Consider the following 16,731-nt stretch of genomic DNA (forward strand, 5'->3'; position numbering starts at 1 on the left):
AAAAAGAGCTATACTTAGATCAAGAAATTAATCATGTCTACTCCTCCACGGTTGATGATTATTTCTTGGTACTTAGAACTGAGTGAGAGGCTGATGAATAATGCTGACCCCCATCTGAACATGGGAAAAGGCTAAGAAAAAAGAATTATATCACTATGTACCTATTTGCTACTATATTAAAATTAATGTTATGTTTAATTTTCTTCATTTTCAGAATGAGTCTCAACAAAATATTGAAAAAGTTTCTCAAAATGAAAGAAATGATGAAAACATAGTAAATCAACATTCTTTTAACAATAGTAACACAGTTCAATATTTCATGCCCAATACTCAACAAATATTGAGTAACAATGAAACAAATATCATCCAAAATAATCAAGGATTTAATAATGTTTCCCCATTCAATAGTAATAATACTCAGAACATTAATGTACCCTCTCAGATAACTAATCAGAACTCCAATGACAATTCAACAATGGATATTAAAGCATACTTTAGTGATAACATTTACCAACCTAACCATTCCTTAGAGCATTCTAGAAACAATTCATTTTACAATGAATCATTGAATAATTTACAAGCAGAAAAAAATATAAATCAAAATGTAGCTAATTTCATTGGAAATGTAAATAGCAATAGATTTAGTGTTCCTCACAATAATAATGCAGAAAATAGTGATTTCATATTCCAACAATCTACAAACAATGGAAATATTTTCCCATGTTCAGATGGGGGTCAGCATTATTCATCAGCCTCTCACTCAATTCTAAGTACCAAGAAATAATCATCAACCGTGGAGGAGTAGACATGATTAATTTCTTGATCTAAGTATAGCTCTTTTTTAAGGAACTATAGATCCTTGATTTTCAGCCTGGAATTAACAATACCCTATTCCAGAATATTGTTTCCACCCTCCCTTTGCTAGAATCAAATGACAAATATTTGGTATGTGTGTATTCTATTTATTCTAAAGAGGCATCTTACCTGACCAGAGGTGGCATGTTCAACATTTTCATTATTCACTACAGGAGATAAGCTACTTTTTTCTCTCAGTCTCTTCTGTTCCTGGAATTCTTTCAACTGAAAAATGATAAAAGAAGTTATGTAAATTATTTCAGTAGGTACTATTCAAGCAGGGTAAACAACATGGGATAAGTATTTTATTTTGAGTTTTGAGGAGTGTGAGAATATTCCTAGTGGACAACCCTGTATGTATTCAGTTTTGTAATGTTGTAAGATCTCACTTTAGTGTGTAATGATCCAATGAGCAATAAATTTCTATACAAGTTGACATATTACTATATGGGCCTCTCCAGTATAACTAACAAGGTCTTTAGTAACGGGTTTTAACCTCCGTTTGGCGACAAGATCGCCGTTTCTTGTCAGTCTTTTCCAGGCAGCCCTTTTGTATACCTCATGTCCTGATAGTTTTTTCTTTGGAATCTTAACACCTTTTCTTCGGCCTCCCTCGCGCCTTTCTCTCCCTCACTTCCTTTCTCTCAACTCTTTTCCCTATATAGCTCTCATCTCTTCTTTCAACATGTCCATACCACTGCAGTCTCCTCTTTTTTTTCAATATATAACCATTTATTTATTAACATCCTCTCCTGGATCTTCCTTGACACTTTCCTTACCTTTATCTTATTCCTTATGACTTCATTCCTGATCCTGTCCAACCTCGTAACTCCACAACTCCACCTCAGCGTTCTCATTGAAATGAAGATAAATTTATTAAAAATAATAAGTATCCTATTTCATAATCTTTGTCCTCTAGGTTCTGGAAACTGAGCTGGCTCAAGAGCGAATAGATCAGCTGACTCGCGAAGTAGAGAAGCTAGAAGCAGATAGACCTGATGCCACTGCGCTGCTGTCTGCCATGGAAAGCGATAAGATAGCGGCCTCACGCGCTGTACAACAGAATAGTGTACTCAAACAACAACTGCAGGAGCTACAAGACGCTTTGATAGCTATGGTAAGAAACACTTTAAAGTCTTTAAGCTCGGGCAACTTCAATTCAATCCCTTTATTTTTATATCTTTTTTTCCAAAGAGTATTTTTGATCTGGACTCTAGAGGGAACTGTTACTGCTAGGGTCTTATCGTCCCGAAAACGAAGAGAGAAGGAGGACAGGATAGGAAGGAGAAAGCCAGCCGTTCCGAGAACGAACATAATTTTTTCAGGATAAATCCACCCCGGGAGGGAATGGAACCCCGCGGCCTAGCGCTTACAAGGCAAACGCGCTACCAACCAAGCTAACAAGGCTGATAAATATTTAAAAGAAGTGATCTCCAACACAATTTTTCCATTCATTGTTTTATAAGGGGCAGTCCTAGAAATTCGAACTTTAAACTAATCTTGACATCCATATTTCTCCTTCTCAGAACAACGCCAAGTTAGAGCTCACTGAACAGCTGAGCCAAGAACAGGTCAAGTCCAACGAACTGCAACACGCCCTGCAGAACTTACAACAACAAATGAGCCAACTACAGGAGTACTACCAACAACAGAGCCAACAGAATAGCCAACAAGAGGTTGGCCAACAAGTAGAGCCAGCAAGCGATCCTGTAGATCAGAATGAAACGAACTGCAACACGCCCTGCAGAACTTACAACAACAAATGAGCCAAATACAAGAGTACTACCAACAACAGAGCCAACAGAATAGCCAACAAGAGGTTGGCCAACAAGTAGAGCCAGCAAGCGATCCTGTAGATCAGAATGCGCTGAGACAACTAGAGGAGAAATTTAAGATGACGATGACAGAACTGGCGGAGCTTTCGGATGAAAAACAAAGGTTGGAACATCTGGTCACTCAGTTACAACTGGAAACTGAGACTATTGGTGAGTAATAAGTCTTAAGCATCTCTCGTAGATTTTTTTTATGAGTGTTTCACAGCCGTTTTTATTTCGTAGCAATGAAACAACTGCTACATTAGACGCATGTGGTCTGTGTCGTGGCATGCCCATCCCGTAGTATGCCTTTCATCAGATGGGCGAGAAGAGACACACTACTTCCCATGTAGGTGCTATTGTTCCCTCACCCAATGGGCGATAAGAGACACAATACTTCCCATTTAGGTGCTGGGTCAACACGAAAACACCAGAAAGTAATCCGTTGAAATATTTGCAATCGAAAAACGAGTACAAATTCTTGTCGATGGTAGGCATCGAACCCGGAACCTTCTCCGTGGCAAGCAAGCGCGTTACCACTGGGCTAAACGTGTCCGTATGTTAAAACTTGGTTCTCTCTTCGTGCAAATTGAAACCTTCGTTTGCTTATTTATCCCCCCCCTTCTTCAGGTGAATACGCGGCCCTGTATCAGAAACAGCGATACCTCCTACAGCAGAAGTCACGGGAGAAGGACGAGCAAGTGAAACAGCTGTCCAAAGATCAGGACGCGTTGAAACAGAAACTAGCTAAACTGAACGCCCTGGTACAGGACTATGTGACGAATAGGAGCGATGAAACACTGCAACACGGCGTCACCGCTCTGCTCGAGGCATCCGGTGCAACAGGTAATGAAACCTCTTCTAGAAGAGAAGAACCAACTGGAGGCGAGACTGAACGCGAGCGGAGATGCTGTAGAAGCGAAGAACAGAGAGATGGATGAGTTGAAGGGACGTCTGGCTATTAGCAAACACAAGAGTGCCAACATGGAGCGAGATATGATGGTGTTGCAAGAGCAGATGAAACAAGAGAAGAAACTGTTGCAGGAAACCACAGCAGCGTTGAGTCAGGAGAGGTTAGTAAAGAATGGTATTCACCGAGAGATATAACTAGAATTAGATATAACACCTTCATTAAATTGCTTCAAAACAAAATTATTATTAAAGCCCAAATAGGGAAAATCAGTGGTTGGGTGGAAGAGCCACGTAAGTGAGAACCCTGCCACTTAAAATAAAGCCCAAAAAAAAAGATGCTCAGAGGCTTAGGTGTAGGGGTAAACAGCCCTAAAGGATGAGTTAAGCTTCTACGAATCTCTTTGGTGTAGTCTACTGTAGTGTAAACCAATAAGAGATATAAAGCTTACAATAAAATTTTAACAAATAATCCACATTTACACAGTTCTAATGCCACCCAATGTGTTTTGTTTAGGAAACAACTAGAAGATCTTGCTGAAGACAAAGTGGAACTCACGCACAAATTGGATACAAAGAGTAAAGAACTACAACAAGTACAGATACTACTACAAGAGAGAGACTCCCAGCTTTCCTTGATGCACCTTAAGGTCCAGCAGGTAAGGTTATTATTACTATTTTAATCAAGATATTATTGTAATCGCAGCTTAAAAGTAGAAATAACATAAATTCTCCTGTTAACATAAATTGTCGGGTTCGAGGGGATTGGAACACAACTTACCGTCCCGAAGTCGAAGAGAGAAAGGACAAGATTAGGAGAAAGTTCATTTGTCAAGGGTCTAAGTTTACCTTCTTGCCCTTGGGATCAATTTAATTTGAAGAAACCATTCTGATGTGAATTAAGCAGCTTGTCCCCTAAATGGTGATATTTTATAGGTGTAATAAAGATAAGACCGTGCAATAAGTGTACCGTTGTACCAACCACTATTGTAAGTGTACTATGGATCACGTAAGTGTGATGTTGTTTGGGCAGTCCAGCCACCCTAGTTTGCTTCGAGGGTATTTATCGGACGACAATACCTCAGTTGTTACAGTTCCTTCTATCAAACGAACGACCTGCTAAAAGGTTAAAGCGCCTAATTAGACAAAAAAAAAACTTCAGAAATAATATAAAAAAGTAACCAGTTCATTTTTATCTGCTTCCTCCCCCCAATAGTTGAGTGCAGCGGGAGGTATGCAATCGAGTGACGTGACTTCGGACGTGCTATCTCTACAGCAGGAACGTGATCAGTTGAAATCTAACGTGACAGAGTTGAGTGAACATCTCAAGGCACTCACCAGAGAACGTGACAAGACCATTGAAGGAGTTGCAGCGCGAACGACATGTTGTAACACATAGTTAAAGCGCCTAACGAAAAAAAGTCGCCTGGTAAAGAGGGCGCTGTCACTAGTTCGATCCCTGCCGAGATATCGACTTTTATCCTGAACATTGTTTGAGAACTTGACCACAATAATAGTAGCCTACTGCTGGAGTAACGTTAACCTTTGGTTATATTCGAGCAGTATAAAAAAAGCACTACCTATTATTATCACAGAATTGTTTAGCGTAAATTAGTTAGATGAAATTTTTTAGAATAACTTTATTTTTGTTACCATCACAGACTAGTAACGAACACAGGACCATGGTTTACCAAATCGGATTATCAGGAGGGCGTGGGTTCAATCCCTGCAGATGTATGGAATTTTGTCAACATTGTTTGAGAATGTGGCTACAATAACAGTAGTAGCCTATGGCTGAGTTCAAGGGACTCTATATCTATAAATCAGCACTATTATCATTTTTTATACCTTTTTTTAGCATTATTATTACGAGTATATTGGAGTTGAACCCACGCCCTCCCAAAACGGTTTGATAAAGATTTCAGAGAGAAATCTGTACCGTCCATTTTATCGACCTCATACTTTCTTCTTTGTAGGCCTCTGAATGCCTTGAGTCCTGTGTACCAATACTTGCCATGTGTTTTATTGAGAATGCTGTACAGAATAGATTTTATACTATGAAGAAAAATACATTTTATTTTACCTACCAACCTATATTTAAACACAAATTGAATTTTCCCCCTGCCTTTTCTTTGTTAATAAAACTTGTCTCCAGGTCAGACAGACTCCCATATGGTTCTTGGTAACTTTGTATTGCACTTTCTGGCTAGAAGGAAGTTCTCTTTATTGGAGTACACTAGCCCGGGGCGAACTTTATCCGAAAGAGCTAAGGTTCCTTTCCGGAACGGCTAGTTTTCTATCATGTTCCTCTCAGTTCCTTTTATCAAAACTTGGGGAAAAAAAGGCAATCATGGGTTTCAAGTATAAGAGCTAGGCACCTACCAGTAGGAACCATATTATATTTATTAAAATACTTAAACTATGATACACATGCCCTTCGCAAGGGCGGAACAATAACAAAAAAACATTAAACACAAATAAAATTGAAAAAGAAACAAACAATGATTACGTCCTATTTGTATAAATATAACAGCAAGATATACAGATTTGAATGGAAGGTTTAGGGTGTTACTTTTCGACCCTATTCGAGAATTTTGTGCTTCTAAACGGTCCATTACACACCGTATAAAAAATGAAAATATCCTCCCGTTCCGAGAACAAACCGTATCTGTTAGGATAAAGTTCACCCCGGGCGGGAATCGAACCCTCGACTTAGCGCTTACAAGGCAGACGCGCAACTTTTCAAGCTAACTAGGCTGGCTGTGCTTTTTCAAAATTGTGCTACGATCAAGCTATCAAAATGTGTAATGAACACTTTAGGAAACCAAACGTAAATCTTAAGAACGAACGAGGCAATGGAAATTGGACCTGAAATAAACGGGTTCCAATTAAAAGGGACCTCACAAAATTGAGGTGAGATGATACGATTATTTGGGACAGAAAAAATCTAAAATTATAAAACTTAAAATGTAAAACGTGACAAGACTGTGCAGTATCACGTGCAAATGATTGACTCGTTGAAAGCTAAGGTAAGTTTATTTATGGCCGGATTTACAAAGTGAATTTAAGCTCCGTTTAAGTTGATATCTTGTATTTTAGGCAATCAGATTGACAGAATGTAGCAGTTTTTTCCTTGTTACTAAATCTTCGCTTTTTCCCGTGTTCAGACGGGGTCGGCGTTTTTCGTCAGCCTCCAGAAAATAGTGATTTCATATTCCAACAATCTACAAACAATGGAAATAATATTAATATTTCTTTTGAAACAACAAATGATCATGGAAATAATTTTGCTACTAATGATAACAGTCCACTCAATACTGCAGACAGTGGAAATACACAAAACATCAATGATACGGGCAATACACTTTAGCAAGGGAAATTCAGGCTGTTATACTCCCTGTTTAAAGTCCTCCAGCCAGACACACTCCCTGTTTAACGTGCCCCAGCCTGACACTTTCCCTTCCTACTAAATAAGGGCGATAAAACACTCTCTTTAGACTGCAAGAGTAAAGGGTTTTAGTCCTATACGACCTATCCATACATAATTACATATTTTATTCTTTGCTTCCCTCCTCAGAATGAGGAGCTCACCAGTCTCTACACGGGAGTCGAGAACGAGCGTTCCTCATTCTAACTAGGGTGATTGCTTTGGACTGACATTTGGTTTTGGCTACAAATTTCACGACTGGATGCCCTTTGCACTCAACCTTTGCTATTACTTTAGCAAGGAAAATTCAGGCTGTTATACTCCCTGTTTAAAGTCCCCCAGCCAGACACACTCCCTGTTTAACGTGCCCCAGCCTGACACTTTCCCTTGCTACTAAATAAGGGCGATAAAACACTCTCTTTAGACTGTAAGAGTAAAGGGTTTTAGTCCTATACGATTTATCCATACATAATTACATATTTTATTCATTGCTTCCCTCAGAATGAGGAGCTCACCAGTCTCTACACGGGAGTCGAGAACGAGCGTTCCTCATTGCTCGCTCAATGTCAGAATCAAATCCAGCACATAGCCGACCTTGAGAAGCAAATACAAAACCTACGCGAAGCTGTAACAGGGAACCAATCACAAGACAGAACGGGAGGCGACGAGAGCGCTCTGAAACCCCTGGTGGCGGAAATGGAAAACAAAATCAAGGACCTCACCATAGAGAAACAGAAGCTGGATACGGCGCTGCAAGCACAGGTGAGAGTTGGTGTGACGTCACTGTATAACTGCTAAGGTTTTTAATGACATTAACCTCCCATGCACAAAAAACCCACTCCGTGGCTTAGGTGTAGAAGCGAACAGCCCTAAAGGATGGGTTAAGCTTCTACGAATCTACATTTACCTCATCAATCCTGGGGCCGAGAAAAACTTCGAATTTCATGGAAGCAAAACTAATAATTCGAAGAAATAAAGTAGGAAGAAGAAGATTCGAAGAAATATAGTCCCCGTGGGTAAAGGAGGTACTTAGTAATGATGCTCACAAAAGTTGTGAAGAATCTCTCAGCTTTACCACAAATAATTCATGATTTGATTTTTGATTCTTTATTCTGTAGGTTCTGGAAACAGAGCTCGCTCAAGAGCGAATAGATCAGCTGACTCGCGAAGTAGAGAAGCTAGAAGCAGATAGACCTGATGCCACTGCATTACTGTCTGCCATGGAAAGCGATAAGATAGCGGCCTCACGCGCTGTACAACAGAATAGTGTACTCAAACAACAACTGCAGGAGCTACAAGAATACACATTCCCTTTGTAAGGGCGGAACAATAACAAAAAACATTAAACACAAATAAAATTGAAAAAGAAACAATGATTACGTCCTATTTGTATAGATATAACAGCAAGATATACAGATTTGAATGGAAGGTTTAGGGTGTTACTTTTCGACCCTATTCGAGAATTTTGTGCTTCTAAACGGTCCATTACACACTGAATAAGAAATGAAGATATCCTCCCGTTCCGAGAACGAACCATATCAGGATAAAGTTCGCCCCGGGCGGGAATCGAACCCTCGACTTGGCGCTTACAAGGCTGACGCGCAACTTTTCAAGCTAACTAGGGTGGCTGTGCTTTTTCAAAATTGTGCTACGATCAAGCTATCAAAATGTGTAATGAACACTCTAGGAAACCAAACGTAAAACTTAAGAACGAACGAGGCAATGGAAATTGGACCTGAAATAATCGGGTTCTAATTAAAAGGGACCTCACAAAATTGAGGTGAGATGATACGATTATTTGGGACAGAAAAAATCTAAAATTATAAAACTTAAAATGTAAAGTTAACAACTAGGTAAGGTAACTCTACTAGTGTAAGTTCCAATCTCAAGCCCGCCACTCACACTCAGTCAGAAAGTGTGTGGCGGGAAAAGCTCGAGACCTAGTTCTGTCAGACCGTCTGAAAGACCTCGGCCTCAAGTTTTTTCTGCCTCACAAATTCCGACGGTCTCACAGACATGTGTGAGTAGCGGGCATTAGCTAGTAGAATTAACTTGGGGATTGAGTTCAATCTTGGATCGATCTAATATGGCTGGATCCTGATCGATCTCAAATGCTTACAATCCAGAACTTAACTGATAGTTCTCAAGGTTGGGTGTAAATCCTTTCTTAAACACGAATATGTACAAATACAATATTTACATAAAAATAGTTAAAATGAGGCTTAAAATTTTCTATATCATCCTAATCGAATTCTAAATATTAATTATTTTTAATGTATAAGCACTTTCTTTCTGTGGGCTAGTTAAAAACGTGATTTAACCGACTACTCTAGAGATAACTTTTTGTAAAATGCTCTAATTGTCTACTGTCTGGGTAAAATTTTAGATTAGAGATATGTTAATTTGGCCCAAAACCTACAAGAGATAACGAAACTATAAGTACATTTAATCTAAAAACGAGTTCCCAAGTCAACATCATTAAGGTAGGTAACTACATTATTATGTACCTACTCGTAATTATAATCATGTTGGTTCTAATGTGTTTATTACCACTATTATTCTGTGCTAGTAACAAAGCTTGCATACTATTAATTTATTAATCTAGAACAAATTCCCTCGTGAATTTAGCTATTTAGCTGTGTTGGTCTGTTAAACCTCGATTGTTGTTGCTGCTGTTTTGACTCAACCTAAATGGTCTACCTGAGTAAATTGATTATTCAAATTGTTTATAACATTAAATCTTTTCCTGGCTATAGGACTTGGGAAAGGTTTTTGAACGCTTGGACTTTTGCACAGGAAAGCTTTTCGAACGCTTTAAATAATTGGTTACTCTTATGCTGGGGCTCACCAACTCGGGATTGAGATGAAAATAGGATTTCCCAAAACTGAATTGCCACGTCAACATCGGATTGGATTCAATCCTGAGACAATCCACGATGGTAAAACTCGACCTTACTGCTTTAAGGGTCTTTCAACATCATTGCTCTCTTGAAGACATGTAATCTGAGATCAATTCAATGTCTTAACTGCTGAAGATCGGGGGCTTTCACCTGTCATGGACTTTGTGGCCAGTTTATTTATTTATTTAATATACCTTATTTATACTGTCGGCTAAGACTAAAAAGTCCCATTATGCCAACAGTTTAAACAGGCCTCATTTATTTACATCAAACAAAGTACATACATAGGTTTAACAATGAAAAGGATGGAGAAAAATATAAATATAAAAAGGATATTAAGATAGGAGCCAATAGTCTGGTAGATGGGGGTGTACCTTCATCCTTCCATCCTTGCCCTGTGTGTTCTGGACAGCTGATTACTGTATAGATAGGAGCCAATAGTCTGGTAGATGGGGGTGTACCTTCATCCTTCCATCCTTGCCCTGTGTGTTCTGGACAGCTGATTACTGTATAGATAGGAGCCAATAGTCTGGTAGATGGGGGTGTACCTTCATCCTTCCATCCTTGCCCTGTGTGTTCTGGACAGCTGATTACTGTATAGATAGGAGCCAATAGTCTGGTAGATGGGGGTGTACCTTCATCCTTCCATCCTTGCCCTGTGTGTTCTGGACAGCTGATTACTGTATAGATAGGAGCCAATAGTCTGGTAGATGGGGGTGTACCTTCATCCTTCCATCCTTGCCCTGTGTGTTCTGGACAGCTGATTACTGTATAGATAGGAGCCAATAGTCTGGTAGATGGGGGTGTACCTTCATCCTTCCATCCTTGCCCTGTGTGTTCTGGACAGCTGATTACTGTATAGATAGGAGCCAATAGTCTGGTAGATGGGGGTGTACCTTCATCCTTCCATCCTTGCCCTGTGTGTTCTGGACAGCTGATTACTGTATAGATAGGAGCCAATAGTCTGGTAGATGGGGGTGTACCTTCATCCTTCCATCCTTGCCCTGTGTGTTCTGGACAGCTGATTACTGTATAGATAGGAGCCAATAGTCTGGTAGATGGGGGTGTACCTTCATCCTTCCATCCTTGCCCTGTGTGTTCTGGACAGCTGATTACTGTATAGATAGGAGCCAATAGTCTGGTAGATGGGGGTGTACCTTCATCCTTCCATCCTTGCCCTGTGTGTTCTGGACAGCTGATTACTGTATAGATAGGAGCCAATAGTCTGGTAGATGGGGGTGTACCTTCATCCTTCCATCCTTGCCCTGTGTGTTCTGGACAGCTGATTACTGTATAGATAGGAGCCAATAGTCTGGTAGATGGGGGTGTACCTTCATCCTTCCATCCTTGCCCTGTGTGTTCTGGACAGCTGATTACTGTATAGATAGGAGCCAATAGTCTGGTAGATGGGGGTGTACCTTCATCCTTCCATCCTTGCCCTGTGTGTTCTGGACAGCTGATTACTGTATAGATAGGAGCCAATAGTCTGGTAGATGGGGGTGTACCTTCATCCTTCCATCCTTGCCCTGTGTGTTCTGGACAGCTGATTACTGTATAGATAGGAGCCAATAGTCTGGTAGATGGGGGTGTACCTTCATCCTTCCATCCTTGCCCTGTGTGTTCTGGACAGCTGATTACTGTATAGATAGGAGCCAATAGTCTGGTAGATGGGGGTGTACCTTCATCCTTCCATCCTTGCCCTGTGTGTTCTGGACAGCTGATTACTGTATAGATAGGAGCCAATAGTCTGGTAGATGGGGGTGTACCTTCATCCTTCCATCCTTGCCCTGTGTGTTCTGGACAGCTGATTACTGTATAGATAGGAGCCAATAGTCTGGTAGATGGGGGTGTACCTTCATCCTTCCATCCTTGCCCTGTGTGTTCTGGACAGCTGATTACTGTATAGATAGGAGCCAATAGTCTGGTAGATGGGGGTGTACCTTCATCCTTCCATCCTTGCCCTGTGTGTTCTGGACAGCTGATTACTGTATAGATAGGAGCCAATAGTCTGGTAGATGGGGGTGTACCTTCATCCTTCCATCCTTGCCCTGTGTGTTCTGGACAGCTGATTACTGTATAGATAGGAGCCAATAGTCTGGTAGATGGGGGTGTACCTTCATCCTTCCATCCTTGCCCTGTGTGTTCTGGACAGCTGATTACTGTATAGATAGGAGCCAATAGTCTGGTAGATGGGGGTGTACCTTCATCCTTCCATCCTTGCCCTGTGTGTTCTGGACAGCTGATTACTGTATAGATAGGAGCCAATAGTCTGGTAGATGGGGGTGTACCTTCATCCTTCCATCCTTGCCCTGTGTGTTCTGGACAGCTGATTACTGTATAGATAGGAGCCAATAGTCTGGTAGATGGGGGTGTACCTTCATCCTTCCATCCTTGCCCTGTGTGTTCTGGACAGCTGATTACTGTATAGATAGGAGCCAATAGTCTCGTAGATGGAGGAGAAAATTTCCCATTGAAGGAGTTGCAGCGCGAACGACATGTTGTAACACATAGTTAAAGCGCCTAATGAAAAAAAAGGGTTACGTCAACTCGCCTGGTAAAGAGGGCGCTGTCGAGATATCGACTTCTATCCTGAACATTGTTTGAGAACTTGGCCACAATAATAGTAGCCTACTGCTGGAGTAAAGGTAACCTTTAGTTATATTCGAGCAGTATAAAAAGAGCACTATTATTATCACAGAATTGTTTAGCGTAAATTATTTAGATGAATTTTTTTTTTTAGAATAACTTTATTTTTGTTACCATCACAGACTAGTAACGAACACAGGACCATGGTTTTACCAAATCGGATTATCAGGAGGGCGTGGGTTCAATCCCTGCAGATGTATGGAATTTTGTCAACATTGTTTGAGAATGTGACTACAATAACAGTAGTTAGCCTATGGCTGAGTTCAAGGGACTCTATTTCTATAAATCAGCACTATTATCATTTTTTTATACCTTTTTTTAGCATTATTATTACGAGTATGTTGGAGTTGAACCCACGCCCTCCCAAAACGGGTTGATAAAGATTTCAGAGAGAAATCTGTACCGTCCATTTTATCGACCTCATACTTTCTTCTTTGTGGGCCTCTGAATGCCTTGAGTCCGGTGTACCAATACTTGCCATGTGTTTTATTGAGAATGCTGTACAGAATAGATTTTATACTATGAAGAAAAATATATTTTATTTTACCTACCAACCTATATTTAAAAGAGCTAAGGTTCCTTTCCGGAACGGCTAGTTTTCTATCATGTTCCTCTCAGTTCCTTCTATCAAAACTTGGGGAAAAAAAGGCAATCATGGGTTTCAAGTATAAGAGCTAGGCACCTACCAGTAGGAACCATATTATATTTATTAAAATACTTAAACTATGATACACATGCCCTTCGCAAGGGCGGAACAATAACAAAAAAACATTAAACACAAATAAAATTGAAAAAGAAACAAACAATGATTACGTCCTATTTGTATAAATATAACAGCAAGATATACAGATTTGAATGGAAGGTTTAGGGTGTTACTTTTCGACCCTATTCGAGAATTTTGTGCTTCTAAACGGTCCATTACACACCGTATAAAAAATGAAAATATCCTCCCGTTCCGAGAACAAACCGTATCTGTTAGGATAAAGTTCACCCCGGGCGGGAATCGAACCCTCGACTTAGCGCTTACAAGGCAGACGCGCAACTTTTCAAGCTAACTAGGCTGGCTGTGCTTTTTCAAAATTGTGCTACGATCAAGCTATCAAAATGTGTAATGAACACTTTAGGAAACCAAACGTAAATCTTAAGAACGAACGAGGCAATGGAAATTGGACCTGAAATAAACGGGTTCCAATTAAAAGGGACCTCACAAAATTGAGGTGAGATGATACGATTATTTGGGACAGAAAAAATCTAAAATTATAAAACTTAAAATGTAAAGTTAACAACTAGGTAAGGTAACTCTACTAGTGTAAGTTCCAATCTCAAGCCCGCCACTCACACTCAGTCAGAAAGTGTGTGGCGGGAAAAGCTCGAGACCTAGTTCTGTCAGACCGTCTGAAAGACCTCGGCCTCAAGTTTTTTCTGCCTCACAAATTCCGACGGTCTCACAGACATGTGTGAGTAGCGGGCATTAGCTAGTAGAATTAACTTGGGGATTGAGTTCAATCTTGGATCGATCTAATATGGCTGGATCCTGATCGATCTCAAATGCTTACAATCCAGAACTTAACTGATAGTTCTCAAGGTTGGGTGTAAATCCTTTCTTAAACACGAATATGTACAAATACAATATTTACATAAAAATAGTTAAAATGAGGCTTAAAATTTTCTATATCATCCTAATCGAATTCTAAATATTAATTATTTTTAATGTATAAGCACTTTCTTTCTGTGGGCTAGTTAAAAACGTGATTTAACCGACTACTCTAGAGATAACTTTTTGTAAAATGCTCTAATTGTCTACTGTCTGGGTAAAATTTTAGATTAGAGATAAGTAAATTTGGCCCAAAACCTACAAGAGATAATGAAACTATAAGTACATTTAATCTAAAAACGAGTTCCCAAGTCAACATCATTAAGGTAGGTAACTACATTATTATGTACCTACTCGTAATTATAATCATGTTGGTTCTAATGTGTTTATTACCACTATTATTCTGTGCTAGTAACAAAGCTTGCATACTATTAATTTATTAATCTAGAACAAATTCCCTCGTGAATTTAGCTATTTAGCTGTGTTGGTCTGTTAAACCTCGATTGTTGTTGCTGCTGTTTTGACTCAACCTAAATGGTCTACCTGAGTAAATTGATTATTCAAATTATTTATAACATTAAATCTTTTCCTGGCTATAGGACTTTGGAAAGGTTTTTGAACGCTTGGACTTTTGCATAGGAAAGCTTTTCGAACGCTTTAAATAATTGGTTACTCTTATGCTGGGGCTCACCAACTCGGGATTGAGATGAAAATAGGATTTCCCAAAACTGAATTGCCACGTCAACATCGGATTGGATTCAATCCTGGGACAATCCACGATGGTAAAACTCGGCCTTACTGCTTTAAGGGTCTTTCAACATCATTGCTCTCTTTAAGACATGTAATCTGAGATCAATTCAATGTCTTAAATGCTGAAGATCGGGGGCTTTCACCTGTCATGGACTTTGTGAGGGTCGTCTCTTCACTTGAGAGGGTATCGAACCTGCGACTCTCTAGTTGGAAAGCTCGGGCAGGTTACTCTCAGGATCTTCGTCGGCTGGTATCTCTTCGGGGGGCCGTGTCCATTTGACCAAGGTCTCCGGAGAGCGATATAGGAACACCAATTTGGCGAATAGGTCCTCCTCTAGATCCAACTCTCCACTCTCTCGAACCAGATAGATGTCCAGACACAGCTGAAAACAAACAAGTTTATATGGTTATAATTCTGGAGTCTTGTACTCCGGAAGTCCGGGTTTGATTTCAGGCGGGATACAAGTTTCACCGGTTCTTGTGCTAGAGAGAATGGAAGTGAGGAGGAGAAAAGGGCGAGACAGACCAAAGAAAAGGTGAAAGGATTGTGTAAATCAAGACCTGGGTGAGAAAAATGTATCAGGGACTGGAGATGAGACTGACAAGAAACGCCGACCTTATTTAAATAGGAAAAGGCAAGGGGGGGGGGATGAGCTAGGGTTCTTAGTGCTAGGTCTCTTAGCAATTCTATGATATCCACAAACATTGTGAAGATGCTTTCAGCTCCACCTCAAATAATAACTGATTTAGATTTTTACCAAGTTAACTGGGAGATTTTTACTACCAGAAGATCCTTAGCTCTAGAACTGTAAGGAAAAAACTAGAAAACTAACTCACCTGAAGAACTCTGTCCACATTGGGCATATCATCAAACATAATCTTGAACGAGATGCCAGTGAATGCACCACGCACAAATGTATGCACCACGATCACAAACGTAGTGTACAGCCCAATGATACTGTGAGGGGAGAGAAACAATATATTTATTTACAAAAAAAAAACATGGAGGTACAAAGAAGCTCCTTGCAAAAAAACAAAGGTGAGCCTCAGCAGCTCAGAGAACACTAGACTCATATTCCGGGAGGGCTAGGTTTTAGTAGCGTCATTTAGGGGTAAACATTTGTGAAAATTTTGCTATAATACTTTTTGTTTAGAAAAAAATAGCTATGTAAAGCTATTGGCATTTGGAGGATCATTTTCCAACAGACGATTTAGCAAATTGATTTCTTATTTTTTGATTTTTTTTTCCCCAAGGGCATTTAATGATAGATTTTTTTTCCCCCCAAGGGCATTTAATATTTATTATGCATATTTTGTCTTTCAAGTGTGTACTTACCCTTTCCCACTGATCAAGTTGAGTGTCTCCGGGAACGCCTTATCGTTGAACGTATAAATCACGAGCGAGTCAGACAGTTTGATCGTCTTGTTCATCCTGGTACTACATGTCGAATACGGGATATCATCTAGGAACGTCCATACGGTGCAGTTCTCATGTACCACCCACCACTTGCGTACAGACTCCTCGATATGTTCTTCGGGAGGTTGATGGGATAGCTCCAGAGTCAGGTCCATGTATTCTACGGGATCACCGGACGGCGGGTCTGAAAGGGTTAATTAATTTCATTTGTTAAAGTTATTTTGTTTTTCTTCTAAAAAGTGGAAGATAATAATAACTAAAAAAAAGAGGTTTGATAGGGGGAATTTTAACTGCTATGATCTTATCGTCCCAAAACTTCAACAAATAAAGGATGAATTTTAAATTCTTAATGAAAAATAAACAAGATATGTTCTTCGGGAGGTTGATGGGATAGCTCAAGCGTCAGGTCCATGTCTATG

General features: G+C 39.9%; 3 protein-coding genes across 3 annotated transcripts; 2 read left to right on the forward strand and 1 right to left on the reverse strand.

Moving 5' to 3' along the window:
- Positions 1 to 1,778: 1,778 nt before the first annotated feature.
- On the forward strand, positions 1,779 to 3,526 carry LOC103520405 (golgin subfamily A member 2-like; the record flags this gene model as incomplete). The annotated part of the gene is made up of 4 exons (XM_017448505.2): positions 1,779 to 1,972; positions 2,382 to 2,498; positions 2,642 to 2,840; positions 3,300 to 3,526. Coding segments are annotated over exons 1-4 (639 nt in total), but the record flags the coding sequence as incomplete, so codon positions are not given.
- A 13-nt stretch (positions 3,527 to 3,539) lies between these two features.
- LOC103520407 (golgin subfamily A member 3-like) lies at positions 3,540 to 8,324 on the forward strand. The gene is made up of 6 exons (XM_026831537.1): positions 3,540 to 3,742; positions 4,096 to 4,237; positions 4,795 to 4,921; positions 6,552 to 6,607; positions 7,507 to 7,767; positions 8,124 to 8,324. Exons 1-6 carry the CDS (start codon positions 3,603 to 3,605, stop codon positions 8,322 to 8,324), a joined length of 927 nt encoding a protein of 308 aa, XP_026687338.1. The 5' UTR covers positions 3,540 to 3,602.
- Positions 8,325 to 13,206: 4,882 nt separating this feature from the next.
- On the reverse strand, positions 13,207 to 16,490 carry LOC103520404 (piezo-type mechanosensitive ion channel component-like). The gene is made up of 3 exons (XM_008485493.3): positions 16,232 to 16,490; positions 15,733 to 15,853; positions 13,207 to 15,278 (listed from the first exon to the last, which is right to left on the reverse strand). The coding sequence occupies exons 1-3, from the start codon at positions 16,465 to 16,467 to the stop codon at positions 15,099 to 15,101; spliced, it is 537 nt and encodes a 178-aa protein (XP_008483715.1). The 5' UTR covers positions 16,468 to 16,490; the 3' UTR covers positions 13,207 to 15,098.
- Between the last annotated feature and the right edge of the window lie 241 nt (positions 16,491 to 16,731).

The sequence above is a fragment of the Diaphorina citri genome, unplaced genomic scaffold (assembly GCF_000475195.1).
Source record: "Diaphorina citri unplaced genomic scaffold, Diaci psyllid genome assembly version 1.1 scaffold3578, whole genome shotgun sequence".
Classification (NCBI taxonomy): Eukaryota; Metazoa; Arthropoda; class Insecta; order Hemiptera; family Psyllidae; genus Diaphorina; species Diaphorina citri.